The sequence below is a fragment of the Bos mutus genome, chromosome 3, assembly GCF_027580195.1.
Source record: "Bos mutus isolate GX-2022 chromosome 3, NWIPB_WYAK_1.1, whole genome shotgun sequence".
NCBI lineage: Eukaryota > Metazoa > Chordata > Mammalia > Artiodactyla > Bovidae > Bos > Bos mutus.
Window position 1 is genome coordinate 18,868,868 of NC_091619.1, and position 14,025 is coordinate 18,882,892.

The following is a 14,025-nucleotide window of genomic DNA, read 5'->3' on the forward strand; positions in this document are numbered from 1 at the left end:
AGTGTGACTCTAATGGTAAAAAGGCTGGGCTGAAGCCTTTATTACCAATAAAGACTAGAACAATTTGAATATTTTAATGATTAATAGGTTAGAATTCCTCTTTTTCGTTTTTTGCTTAGATGTTTGAAGAATTAAGGCTGCGTGTACTTGTAAGAGATGGCTTTTATCAGTTAAATCTGCTAATTGTCCACTCCTGGGAGGTTTGCAATTATGCCCCAATGAGCTCCTCCCACGATTGGATCTTTCTCTGTGAATTCACTGAGATCTTATGAGTAGACTAAGCTTAGCATCTGTTTGACCCATGAGCCACTCCGTCTGGACACAGTGGGCCATTTGGAGAAGACGGAGGATGGATGAGAGAGGCATCACCAGGGGAAGGAAGGTGGGCTTCTCTGAGATCAGGTGAAGGGGAGCTGAAGCCAGAGCAGGCCAAGCTCACAGCCAGTGTCCTTTCAATCAAGGTTATATAAAAGAACCTTTCCAGTCTTGCCAGCTTTGAGAATCCTCTCTGTGTGAGAACCATCCCTTTCGTGTTGGTTGTTTCTCTGGGAAAGAGATATTAGACATTAAAGGAACATTTCAACAGATTTAAGTGTTCTCAGACAAGTGAGATGTTATTCGATTAAAAAGGTACCTTGTACTCGTGGATGGGCAATAAATATTTGTTGATTAGGTTTTCAGTCCTAGTTTTTAAAAAGTAAGTAGATTTGAAGAGGATTTTAGAGACTATGTTTGAAAGAAAGACTGAAATTAGCTACTACAACCTCATCTTCTACAATCATGGTGCAGAAAAATTGTTTATTTTCTTGTCATAGGAGGGAGCTGGCTTTCTTCAACTTTATTTTCCTCTAGTGTCTGATTCAAACAGTGAAAAATGAAGAGGACAAAGGAATAACATGAAATACAAAGTATATCCTTGGTTTCAAAAGCAAATAGAATAAACAGAGAGGCTGTTAATGTCTGTGCTCTAAGAAACAGCTTCTGAGAAGGTTTTGGGGGCCAAATACCCTTATCCTTGACTCCTGTACTACATTGTTCCAGGAGAATAGAGGGAAGTATATTTGCGGCTCAGACGGTAAAGAATCTGCCTGCAGTGCAGAAGACCTGGGTTCGATCCCTGGGTCGGGAAGATCCCCTGGAGAAGGGAATAGCTACCCACTCCAGTATGCTTGCCTGGAGAATCCCCATGGACAGAGGAGTCTGGCAGGTCACAGTCCCTGGGGTAGCAAAAAGTCAGACACAACTGAGCAATTATTTTTTTCCCCAGTAACTTTGATAATTTGCCCAATTCCTAGCCCGACTTCTACATGCATAGTAGGGGGCTGAAGGAAAGCAGCTGGGTTGCAGGGCCCTGGATGGAACCCTGCTGGCCTACCACGGGTACAGCCCTCAATGCTGCCATCTTGATGCTACAAATCGTGTTTTCTTTTGTACCACGGACAGCTCAGTGCCATAATGTGCATACATAACCATCTGTATGTCAACCACAGAAGAATATCTGCCTGTACGTTTTCTTCTTAACATCTTTAAAAAGGCTTGTTAAAGAATCCAATACATGTAATCAAAGACCAAACAATCAAACACCATAAAGACTTCTGCTGAGAAACTGGAGAAGCCTTGGCAACTCCCCCCTCCCACACTGCCTCCCTCCCGAGCACGCTCACCCTCTGTCACTCTCCCTCACTTTTTTTTCCCCTCCCTTCCTGCCTTTGTCTCTATTTCGAACACATTTTCACTGTGCCACAACATTCATCACTGAATATTTTCTCCAGCTTTCAAAAACCCCAATCAAAATCTGGCTGCTCATGGGTCTCCCAGCCCCACTTTAATCCTATATGAAAAAGACTTGCTAGGGTGGCCAAGACCCCAGCGCAGGTTTTTGCTTCTCTCTCACTTCGGAAAGAGGAGAGTTTTTGCAGGAAATCATATTCCTGACCTTCGTTCAGCCTGCAGGCTCTAAAGAATTTTCCATAAAAGCTGTCATTAAATAAACAGCTCCTGCCTTGCTCATTTGGCCTGCTCTTATCCTGGAGGGCTTGCTTCTGTCTCTTCTAAAGGGGCCTTCTCTTTTCTGACAATTCAGTGGGATGTCAGATTTTTAGCAGCTAAATGATCTCCCCCATTCCTGCTTAATCAGTTTTTAACCCTCCTTACCCACTTCCCTAAGGGCACAAGGGAGAAACACTATTTGGAAAACCCAAAAGGGAAAAATTGGATGATGATATTTTGATGAACATTATTTAGGAGTGATTGTCTGTAATGATTTTTTTTTAGGGGTTGAATTTAGATACATTTCCAATATCATTTTAAAGACTTTCTACTGCCCTTGCTAATGAGAATCATGAAAATATTTAAGCAGAAACCAAAACATCTCATGCTGGGTGATTTACTTGGTACCATTAGGCAAGAGAGTAGGTTACATCATTGTAGGCTATAGATTTAATTATCAGGGAAATTATTTGGTTGCCTGAACCATGCACGGTGATTTAAGAAGACAGGAGCCTGCAGCGCTGAGGCATACGGCCACTCTGCACCCGCCGTTTGCATGTGTCTGGGGCTCCCTCAACCTCCACCGAACGGTGCAGCCCTACCCTGTTGTGGCTACTTTCTGACCAGCTCCCAGGTGGGTCTTAGGTCCCCCTTTAAGACACGGGCAGTGGTGTTTTACCCGTTTGGTGAGCTGAGTGTCCATCATGAAGTTGTGAACGTGTTTCTCCGCTTTGGTGAGTTCCAGCTTCCGGGCCACCACGGCCACCACCAGGGCAGTGCAGCCGGCACCCTGTGGGGGCAAGAGGACCGGGGAGAGAGCACATCGTTAATGAAGCAGGGCTCATGCGAAAGACTCCATGTGCCCCGGGCCCACCGAGGGGTTCTGGGAGTGGGGTGGAGGCCTGAGCTCTGGCTAGTCAAGGCCAAGTCACAAAACCCAGCAGGACCCTGATCCCCACACCCACGAAGGTGTTGACCTCTGGGACACGAGCCTTCCTAGAGCTGGCCACTTCCTCATGGATCAGGGTACTCGATGGGACTGAGGCTTGGGGTCATATAAAATACCGGACAATCGCTCGGTCACCTGCCAGGCTAAGCAGGGAAGACAGAAAATCCAGCACATGTGCGCCCTCTTCCTCACCCATACCCCAGCCCCACTGCCAGTCTAGAGCAGGGTGGGCTGGGGAGGGCAGGAGGAAAGACAACCAGCCATACAGTCTGGATGGATCATCTGCTGGTGGTGGACAGTTTTCCTGAAAATGATCTAATGAAGAGGCAAAGCATCTCCCCTCCCCCCGAGACTGCTTTCCAGGGCAACCCCAGTTGGATAGAGTCTATATGCTCAATGACTGCACTTGCTCCTCAGTTGGGTCTTTTCACAGGAGTTCTAGCCTATGACTCAGCACAAGATATCAGTTCCTTCTTGCTTTCACCAGGAGGCTCCAGAATTCACCATCTTGCAGAGATTTTAAAGATGACAACAATATATCTGCCTCAACCCGGGATTTTAAAGGAATGCGCAGAAGGCGCTCAGTATTTTCCAGAGCAGTGTTCCTACTCTGCTCTGGAAGGTCTATTCCAGGGGAGCCCAGGGAGGGTGAATAAAAGAGGCAGTTTCCTGAAGACTGAGTTTCTCTCTCCTAATCCTCTGGCCACATGCTTGACTGTCTGAGAAATGAGCAGAAAGGGACTCCTCCTAATATTCTCCTGAAGGACTTTGAAGTCCTCTTTGCTGTGCATCTTGAGTTGGGGGACAGGGTGGGGGGTGCCAGGGACGGCAAGAGAGAACCGCTCCTGCCCTGCTTCTCCTGCAGGCAGCAGTGATAGCCCTGCCTTCGCCTGATTCTTGGAAGACAGCGCATGCCTCTTGGGGACCATTGCCTCTCTCCTGCACATGGGGCCCTGCACTGCCCTGACCTCTACTCATGGAAAGATGATGAGTTCAGGAAAGTCAGCAGTCTGATGTTCCGGATGCCAAACAGTAATTATAGGTGCCACAGAGCTCAGTTTAGCAATTGAGGTCCCAGGATTCAAGGAATCCATCAAGAACTTTGGGACTCATGCAGTCTAGCAGAAAGTGTAGGAAGTCATAAAGACTGTTTTCAAAGGTACTATCATCTGTATCAGAGTTGGGCAACATGCATATAACAGATCAGTCCCCTACTCTCTCCCTCATAGTCACTTTTTTTCCTTTGCCACAGATCGGCAAAGGCTAGCTGGTGTGAGGTTTTGGCAAAGCTGAAGTTGGCAATGTTTTTCCCTAGCTTTTTTAGAAGGGTTCTCATGAAAACAATCTCCTATTTCTCGGTACGTTTGGTCAGCGACCCATTTCTAGAACAACAAACTGAAAAGAACCGAGTCTGTATGAACCTTCCTTTTTCTGACCTCATTTTCCTTTCTTGTTCAGGGACAGCCCTGTTTTCTTGGCATCTGTGACTTGCAGGAGACTCTGTGCCCAGTTTTCAAAGGATAGGTATGGGCAGTTGGACAGCCTGGTCTGTAGGTGTCATCAATTGAGCCAGGCCTCTAAAGGCAAAAAATAGCTTAAAAAGCTCTTCTAGAGGGAAGATGTGTGATCCATTTCCCCTCAACCAGACCGAGTATATAATCCCACTCTTTTGTATGGAGTTCCAAAAGTACTTTGGGCTAAACGCCCAAAAAGCGGGATATATCATAGTGTTAAAAACAGAACATCAGATGTAGAGGGTTCTTCCCTGACTCCAGGCTCCCTCATCTCCCTGGGTCCAGGGAAACTCTACTTAAATCATCCCTGAGAGCTGGGGGCAGAATTAGCCTGAAGGAGTCTCCTTGCTGGTCATGCCACTTGGGGAAATTCATTAAAGCAATCAACCACCCACAATCCCAAAGTTTCAGGTGCTAGATGGATTGCTCCATGGTTCCTGCCATGGCTTACAACCGAGCCTGCTAAATGCAGAGGGGTTCTAAAGAGAAGCTGCTGCTGCTGCTAAGTCGCTTCAGTCGTGTCCGACTCTGTGAGACCCCATAGACGGCAGCCCACCAGGCTCCCCCGTTCCTGGGATTCTCCAGGCAAGAACACTGGAGTGGGTTGCCATTTCCTTCTCCAATGCATGAAAGCGAAAAGTGAAAGTGAAGTCGCTCAGTCCTGTCCGACTAGAGTGTTCTAATTAAGGAACCACATATCTTATATGATTAAGACACATTTCTGCATGGAGGCAGGAGGTTGGACTAGATGACATTTCTCAGTTTCCTTCAACTTAAAGAGGTCAAGACTTCCTTGTGGATATTTCCCAGAAGGATGCTTTGTTCTTAACCCGTAATTCTAACTCGAATAGATAGCAGTGGATACTTTCAACTTCACTTTTCTTTTAGAAAAATCCATCATCTGGATGGGTTAGGGAAGTAGCCAATAATGAAACATAATCTGGTCATTCCCATTAACAGGCAACCTTGCAAAGATGGGGTCAGACACCAGCAACCTTCAGAAAGTGGGGTGCGAGGTGCTGAAATCCAGACTGGTCCTCTCCTGTGTGTGTGAGAGAGAAAGAAAGAGAGGGAGGGAGGAAGGCAGAGAGAGAAGGAAGAAGGAAGGAAGGAAGGGAAGAGGGAAGATGTAGAGAGAGAGAGAGTTGGAGCAGAGACTGAGATAGGCAACAAGTTGTGCCGCCTCCTCAACAGCATGGGACAGAGAGCAGAAGAGGAAAGGAAGAAGTGAAAATAGGAAGGAAAATAGAAGGGAATAGGGAAGAGGGATGGGCTCATGGGAATTGGGTGGAAGGCAGGAAGAACAAGGAGCCTCAGACTTGGGTCAGAAGTTAATGGCCAACTTTGGCTCCTTAGAGGAAATGAAGGAAATAAAGTCAGCAGGATCCCCTCCCACCTCCTGCTGTCTTCACTTTTAAGTGGTATAATGATTACTTCGGGCTTCCCTGATAGCTCACTCTAGTATTCTCGGGCTTCCCTTGTGGCTCAGCTAGTAAAGAATCCACCTGCAATGCGGGAGACCTGGGTTCGATCCCTGGGTTGGGAAGATCCCCTGGAGAAGGGAAAGGCTACCCACTCCAGTATTCTGGCCTAGAGAATTCCATAGACTATATAGTCCATGGGGTCACAAAGGGTCGGATACGACTGAGCGGTGACTTTCACTTTCACTTCACTTCACTTCCAATGATTACTTCTGCTTTTTTGGGGACAACGGGCCTTTTTACTTAGGTGAGTTTATCACCCCGGTAGGGCCACGTTTACAGTTTAAGAAGGCTCATGTGATGTGGCAGGATGTGGGTTGGTTTTAAGAGACAGAGTGCCAAGGCCTTGGCTGGTTTGGGCATGTGAGCACTCCTGCTGCCCCAGCTGTCCTCACACAGAACCTCAGAAATCACTGGTGGGCAGAGGGGGAATTCGAGGAGAGGACAGAGTGGGACTGAAGAGGGTAAGCAGCTGCACTGGATCAGACTGTGGAGCAGATCCATGACTCAGATTTTTGCCTTCAGATGTGCCAAGTCCTGAGTCCCAGTCGACACCAACTGGATTCCCTGGATCTTCTCTATCCAGCACTATTTCCATGGGAGAGTGGTGGGAGGGGACAGGGTCCTCTAATGAGGTCGTACTTTCCAAGGTACATAGTGAGCGGGAGCGCAGGAGTGAACAGAGAAAGGAGTGGCTGGCCTGGGGTCAACACGCCTAACTCATCCATGGATTTGGACCCAAATCAGAGGCCCAGTCTCCTTCACACTGGTCCTCCTACTTCTTGTTTCCAAGAAACATTTTCCAGCTGGAAAACCTTAGACTCTCGAAAAATAAGTATCCCAAGGGGAAGAGTATGAGGTGTTCTTAACTAAAGAAGCATAAAATAAAATAAAACATAAATGAAAGTGACAAATGGAGGAGGGAAGCCTGGAGGATTTACAGTTGGATTCTGTTTCTGCAACAGATTCCATGTAACAACTAAAATAACATCAATTGGTTTGAAACCAAGGTGTTTCAGGGAGAAGCTCATCTTCTAAAACTGACATTAAGCAGATGTCTTGCTGAGCCCTCTTCTTTACCTCCTCCCCAAATGACTCAATTTGTGCCACCTTTTACTTCATCATCCCTTTCCTTTTGCAGTTCAAAGAAGCCTCTTGCATGAAATCTTAGGGGAAAAGCTCAGCCCAGCACATATCCTGGAATCTTTTGTCCATTTGTCCCTAACTCCTGAAGGGTCCACAGAGTCGGTCCAGCTCTGCTGTGGTTCAGTCGCTCAGTCGTGTCCAATGCTTTGCAGCCCCATGAACTGCAGCATGCCAGGTTTCCGGGTCCTGCACCATCACTCAGAGATTGCTCAAACTCGCATCCATTGAGTCAGTGATGCCATCTAATCACCTCATCCTCTGTTGTCCCCTTCTCCTCTTGCCTTCAATCTTTCCCTGCATCAGGGTCTTTCCTAATGAGTCCAGCTTTAGAAATTGTATACTGAAATGGGATTCCTACTAATCAGTCTTGGGGTCCCAAAAGTCTTTCAGATGCCTGCAGAACCAGAAAGCCTTCCGAGGCCCATTCTGGGTACTAAATATTGTCAGCTTTCTCTCTGCCTTGTAACTGTCATCATAAAATTCTTTATGGAAAGATGCTGGACTTTGATATATCCGCTTAGTGGGTGAAATCTCTCAAACACACCAGGCCTGTGCCAACAATGTCAAGTTGTTCAGACAATTATATACCCTGCTTAATGGTTGATAATTACACCGTTACTGGGATTGCCAAGAGAAAACAATGATTAAGACTATTTACAGCCTGCACATACAAATTCTTCCTTTCCCTTCCCACTAGGCCTTGCCTTGGCCTGCATGGTATCCATGGTAACCAAACAGGAAGCCCTACCTTTTGGTAAAGGCACTTGCAATAATAATCAGGAGAGGTACAAAGTGTTGGGAGACTGGGGGATGGGAGGAAGGGATTCTCAGCCATGTGAAACCCTGGAAAGAAGTGACTCAGCTAGAAAAGTCCCATTTGTAAGAAAAAAAAAAAAAAAAAAGCCACCAGGGTTCCTCACTGTGCCTGACCCCAGAGGGAGGCAGCTGATTTTAATTTGGGTAAAAACACAAGTGGAGGGAAGCTCCCTGTCCCTGTGTATAGATAGGTATCTGTGTAGCAGGGCTGATGCAGAAAGAGAAGATGAAAGGCAGGTCCTGTATTTTTAATACAGGGGGTGGGTATCAGTTCCTCCTCACTCGTTTATTCTCTCCACTTTGATCACACCTTTCTGCTCAAGGAACAAACACTTTCTTCCAAGCAGCTGCTGAAGCCCCTGGAGCAAAAGCAGGTGTGAAGACCACACCCCAGGAGAAGGCAGGGAGGGGCCAGGGTCTGGCTGGCCCACCGCCCAGCTCTGCCAGAGCAGAAGCCCAGAGATGCGGGAGTGAGGAAACCAGGGAAATGATGGCTCCCAGGCTCTGGCTTCTTGGCCGGGGCATAGCGCCATGCTGAGAGGGAGAATGGCTAGTATTTAAAAATAACGGAGGCTCCCAGCAGGGCCGTTCACCTATCAGCAGCTGGGCTCCGTGCAGGCCAGACTGAGAGCTGGTTCTGAGGCACATAGCTGGCGCCCCAGGAGCATCTCTGAGACAGGAAAGCTTTGGTCTTCGGGCGGCATTTCATTCTTTTCTGGAAGGAAGACTCATTCCCTGGTTTCCTGGTGACAGCTGGAGCTGTGCCAGGCAGACTCCTACCAACCAACGGGAGGTATTTGTTCTGAGCCCTTACACTTACCCATGGTTTATCCCAAGCCCGGTGCTAAGCCGCCTGTCATTAACTCCTGCCCAGGACCCACTAATAAGTGCCTGCCCTGGGTTTCAGTCAAAAAGGGAGAGGACGGTGTCCAGTCATGACACGGCAGCGCCAGAGCCCTCCTGCCCCACAGCCCAGGCCTCTGACCCCATGGCCTCCGCTGCTCTGAGCAACTGGCTGCTGTCAGTCCCAGGTGGCCTCCATGCTAGTGAGGAGCTAAACCCCTGCCCACTGTGGGATGGAGTCATTTCCCTTCCAGAAGGAGGGTCTTTTGTTTCCTCCTGGAGAAATGGGGATGATGGCTGAGATCTGAGGGAGCCCTGGAAGGCTTTTGATGACAGGGGTGCAGAGAGGGCTCCTCGGGGTGGGCTGCCGTGACCCACCAATGAGATGTAGGAATAAGCTTCGGGCCTCCTGTACCCCTCCATCTCCACCCACACCTCCCCACCCCGCTCCAACACACAGCCTTAGATTCCTGCGTCTTCTCTGACCCTCAGTTTCCTCTTTTGAAAAGAGGACCCTGCGTGTTTACTCTGCTCTGGGAAGGAGGTCAAAGAAGTCAAAGGGCCCGGTTGTCTGTCCTGGTCAGAAAGCAAGGAGAGGGGCAAGAAGCCCTCATCCCGACCGACCGGTGAAGGAGCAGTGGGGGTAGGGACGCTGAGGACTTGCCAGCCCTGAAGGCGGGTGCAGCTCCCTGTTGCTGACAGAGCGCGTTAACATAAGCACTGCAGTCTACCCTCATCAGCAGCCAGGGAGGAGGGCGGAGCAGCCTCCCGTCTGCACTTCGTACTGGAGAATGCTGAGGTCCAGCAGGCTAAGTGCCCTGCCTGGGTCCACACTGAGGTCCAGCTATGGGCATTCAGACTCTGGTCTGAAACTCCCTACCCATTGCCCTCCCATACTCCATACTGTGCGGCCATGTGATGGGCACGAGTGTGTGTCAGGCTAGGGATGGCAGGGTGATGGGGCAGGAAAAGTACACCTTGGAAGGAGGCAGCACAGCTGCTGGGCATCTGGGGAGGGATGGGGACGCTGTCACAGGCTAGCCGGCTGCCAGCACGGGGAGGGAACTGGCACTCGGAGCTCAGCACCCCAACATTTGGATGCAGGAGCCAAGAGCTGGCCCAGGGCCAGCTCATCAAACCGGGACCAAACCCGTGGCCAACCCAGGCTAGGACCTAGGTCTCTCATGGTCGGCTCAGAGCACTGGCCCCCGTGAGTTCTAGCTACACTTTGAGATGTGGCGCCAAGGTCTGTGGGGCCCAGGGCACAGGAAAGAGGACAATTAACTGCAGGCCCTGATGGGAGTGGAGGGTAAGACCCATGGCCAGCTTCGATCAGCCCATTCCTAGGGGTCTGTGAGGAGACCGTGAACTGTTCGGGAACCAGGACCTCTTCCTATCTCAGACAAGGAAATGAAAAAGCGAGAAGCTGTACAGATGTCACATCTGTCTTTTTACGTACACAGACACACACGCTGGCCCGTTAACTAGCAGCTGGCCCCGCGCCCAGACAAGGAAGGTCCCCCGAACCTGCCGTAAAGGGATCGCTCCTAGCGGCATCCTACGGGTGGGGAAGGGTAATGGGCGGCGGCAGATACTCACCATGATGCCCGTGAGAAGACAGACACCTTTCCCACAGTACGTGTGGGGCACCATGTCCCCATAACCAATGGAAAGGAATGTGATAGAGATGAGCCACATGGCACCCAGAAAGTTACTAGTTACGTCCTGCTGGTCATGGTACCTGCCGGGGGAGGGGGGGGGAAGACAGGAGTTAGTCAGTGCAGCTGCCATTCCCGGTTCTGGGCATACCTGGACAAAGAAGGACAATTTGCTGAGGCAGAGAGAGCAGCGACAGCGGCACACAGAGCTCTCCAGGAGACGGAAGCTGTTGAGGCTCTGCCCACCCAGGTCCTGCCTGCAGCTCTCTGTCCATCCCCCCCAACGCCCCCCCCTCCCCACGAGCTTGGTCCCGGCGGTAAAATGTTTTGTCATGATTTGCACCATATTGCCATATTGCAGACGTCCTTTTTGGTAAAATGGCTTTGGATGAAATCATGCAGTAATAAAATTTAGATTTTTCCCTTCCAAGCTGACAGTCTAAATGTATGTGGATGTGATTAATCTGAAATCACAAGCTCCTGAACAGGGAAAATGTCAAAAAAAATCACCAAACACATTTAGCAATTTCCCGTAAGAAGGTTGATGGAGCCCAAAGACTGGCACCTCCCTGGTGTCTGGAGGGAGGCTGCGGCAGCTGGGGTTCTTTTGAACCTGTTTCCAGGGAAGTTTCCAGAGTCTTCGTGGGGGCATGGCCTCCTCTTCTGAGCTGGACGGAGGCTCGTGGCTGTCCTGCCCTGGGAGAAACTAGCTGGAAACATATTCCCACCATTCCCTCTGCCCGATACTCATTCTACCCCATCCCTCACGTCCCTCCCTTCATCCCCAAACACCAAGGCTCGCTGTGTGCCAGGCTCTGTGTCAAATACTGAAATAGAAGGATGAACAGGATACCAGCTCTGCCCTTAGGCTTCTCAGCCCAGGGGAAGGGCCCATTTTAAGCATGTGGACATTTGAGGAAGAGTAAGGACAAGGCACCCGGAGGGCAGGAGGGAAAAGACAATGATCTTGACCCCAATGTAGGAGGGTTGGTCAGAGGCTGGAGTTTTCCAGGCGGACCAGGGGAAGGGTGTTCTGGGCAGAGGAAATAGCTTTGTGAAAAGCTAGGACCCAGCGTGAGTGCAGCAGGTGGGCCTGGCGGCACCTGGGGTGGCCGGGCAGATGAATGAAGGTGGGTGTTTTTCTCAAAATGTTCTCTCACAGGATAAGCCTGAACGACACGGACATCACTCCTGGATAAACTCTTACCATCAGCCTCTTGGAGGCCACTGGATGGGAAAAATGAGATACGGCCAGGGGGACCAAACCACCCTGGCTGGATAGAGCAGAAAGTCATTTAGGAGCCTTAATCCATAGAACTGAGTTACCAACAAGGCTTACATGCATGCTTGGGACAGGGCTGAGTACAGGACACCCTCAGAAAGTATTCGCTGCTACTGTCAGCGCTCTCCACGTCCCCCACACGGCCTGGCGCCCAGTGGGCAACTGGCCAATGTTGTTCTTCTTTCCCTTACCCCCACCCCAAGTCAGGTGTGCTGGAAAGGCTGCAGATACAGATGCATCTGGAGAGGAGCCTAAAAGCCGGGAGAAGCCTGACGGTGAGAAAGGAGGTCGAGGGCGAGTGAGTGGTGAAAGCCAAGGGCACAGTAATATGGATTTCATTTATTAACTCATGGGGCTTCCCAGGTGGTGCTAGTGGTAAAGAACCCGCCTCCCAATGCAGGAGAAGCAGGAGATGCACGTTCAGTCCCAGGGTCGGGAAGATCCTCTGGAGGAAGGCATGGCAACCCATTTCAGTATCCTTGCCTAGAAAATTCTGTGGACAGAGGGACCTGGCAGGCTACAGGCCATGAGGTTGCAAAGACTTGGTTGAAGCTGCTTAGTATATTTATTGACTCGCACTATATTAGTTGGAGCCACACAGTACAACCTACCCTGTGGCTAGTACTTTGTATACAAACACTTTAATTCTCACAACATCTTGTAATGTATTTTTACAGGTAAGCAACTGGAAGCACAGAGACATTGAGCGACTTGCCCCAAAACACACAGGACGTAACCAAAGTAAAGCCCATGCTCTTTTCACTCTTCCCTCAGCACCAGAGAGGTGGAGACGACTGCTGTGTGCATGGGGGATTGGTAAGGAAGATTTAGCAACATGAGGACACCTGGGCTCCAGGAGCAGGTGATGAGGGAGCCGTGGAGACAAAGGGTCTGATTTGGGAAGGCCTTGAATTCCAGGGTAAGAGGCTTGGATTTGGTCTTAGAGGCCTTGGAAATGATTCCAGGTCCTTGAGCAGCCAAATGACAAGATGACATGGCCCACTGGGATGAGTGGTCTGTTGGGTGGTCAACGGGAGGTTTAAAAAATGCAGCCCTGGGGTGGGGTAGCCAGGTGGGGAGCAAATGGCAAAGCCAGGATGGAGGTGCAAGAGGCAGCCTTCACCGCACATCTGAGCCTGGCCTGAGCAGACCCCGGTAAGCACATCATTAGGGGGCTATTCAGCTGCAACTTGAGGCTCCGCCAGCAGTCAGAGGAGGGTGATTTTAGCCTTTCATAGCTGTGCACATGGGAGCATGCCCGGAACTCCAGGGGGCGCCTGAAGAGCAGACATCCCCTCCCAAAGCTCAGCTGAGAAGATGCTTTCCCTCCCCTCCCCTACCTGCTCTGCTGGCTCCCCAGTAACACTCTGTTGCTACCCTAAGGGCACCCTGGCTGCCTACTCTGCCCAGTTGCCCTCATCTCCCCAGGGCTGGGCCTGTGTCTGCTCACCTGGCTATCCTGGAGTAGCATAGGCTGATGACGTCCAAATCTGATCCCCAAGATGGAGTGTGGCCTGCCCTGGTGCTCCAGTCCCATCCCAGGTCTGACGTGGCCTTGGACAGGCAGCCACTCTTCCCTTCCCATTCCCCAGAGCCCTGGGGCTCTGCCAGGCCCTCGGGCTGATGTAGTCCCCTCCACTCACAGCCTGCTGCTCTTTGGCTGGGAAGAACGGTGGGGACCCTGTTAGGGGAAGCACACTGATTGAAACCGCCCACCCTGGCCAGGCACCATAGTAACCATTTGCGTGAGTTGTTTTATGACAGGAGATCCTGATAAGGAATATGGAACCAATAAGCCACCACCAACCGGAAGAGTTCGAGAAAGGTCTAAAGGAAACATCGCGTGTCCGTCCACTTCCCAGAATCCCTCTCGCTAGCATCCATCTTGGCTGAGCGATGCGTGCACCACCAGGAAAGACTCTGAATTAGAATGATTGGCCAAAGACCACCTGGAAACTAATCCCATCACCATAAAACCCGAGACTGCGAGCCACGCGGCAGAGCAGTTCTCCTGGGTTCCCTTACCCTACTGCTCTCCACCCGGGTGCCCTTTCCCAATAAAATCTCTTGCTTTGTCAGCACATGTGTCTCGGATAATTCATTTCCGAGTGTTAGACAAGAGCCCAGTTTCAGGCCCTGGAAGGGGTCTGCCTTCCTGCAACAACCCCGCCTCTCAGGGCCTGTGCTGAGGTGTTGGTGGGGACTCCTTCCATCCAGGGATGCACTTCGGAGACTGAAGTGGCAAGACTCAGTGACAGATTGAATGTAGGGGCACAGAAGGGTGAAGACTTAAAGATGGCTCCATGCCACAAGCCAGCAACGCGTAAACACATGTTGCAAAGTCAGG

At 50.3% G+C, this 14,025-nt stretch overlaps 1 protein-coding gene across 4 annotated transcripts in view; it reads right to left on the reverse strand.

Annotated features, from left to right (window-relative positions):
- The window catches only part of KCNN3 (potassium calcium-activated channel subfamily N member 3), a 174,748-nt gene that overhangs the window by 22,758 nt on the left and 137,965 nt on the right, over positions 1–14,025 (reverse strand). For all 4 annotated transcript variants that reach the window (XM_070367269.1, XM_005898654.3, XM_070367270.1 and 1 more), the window contains 2 exons: positions 10,338–10,479; positions 2,669–2,779 (listed from right to left, as the gene is read on the reverse strand). In XM_070367269.1, the coding sequence (XP_070223370.1) occupies positions 2,669–2,779; positions 10,338–10,479 (253 nt within the window). The remainder of the gene's footprint in view (positions 1–2,668; positions 2,780–10,337; positions 10,480–14,025) is intronic.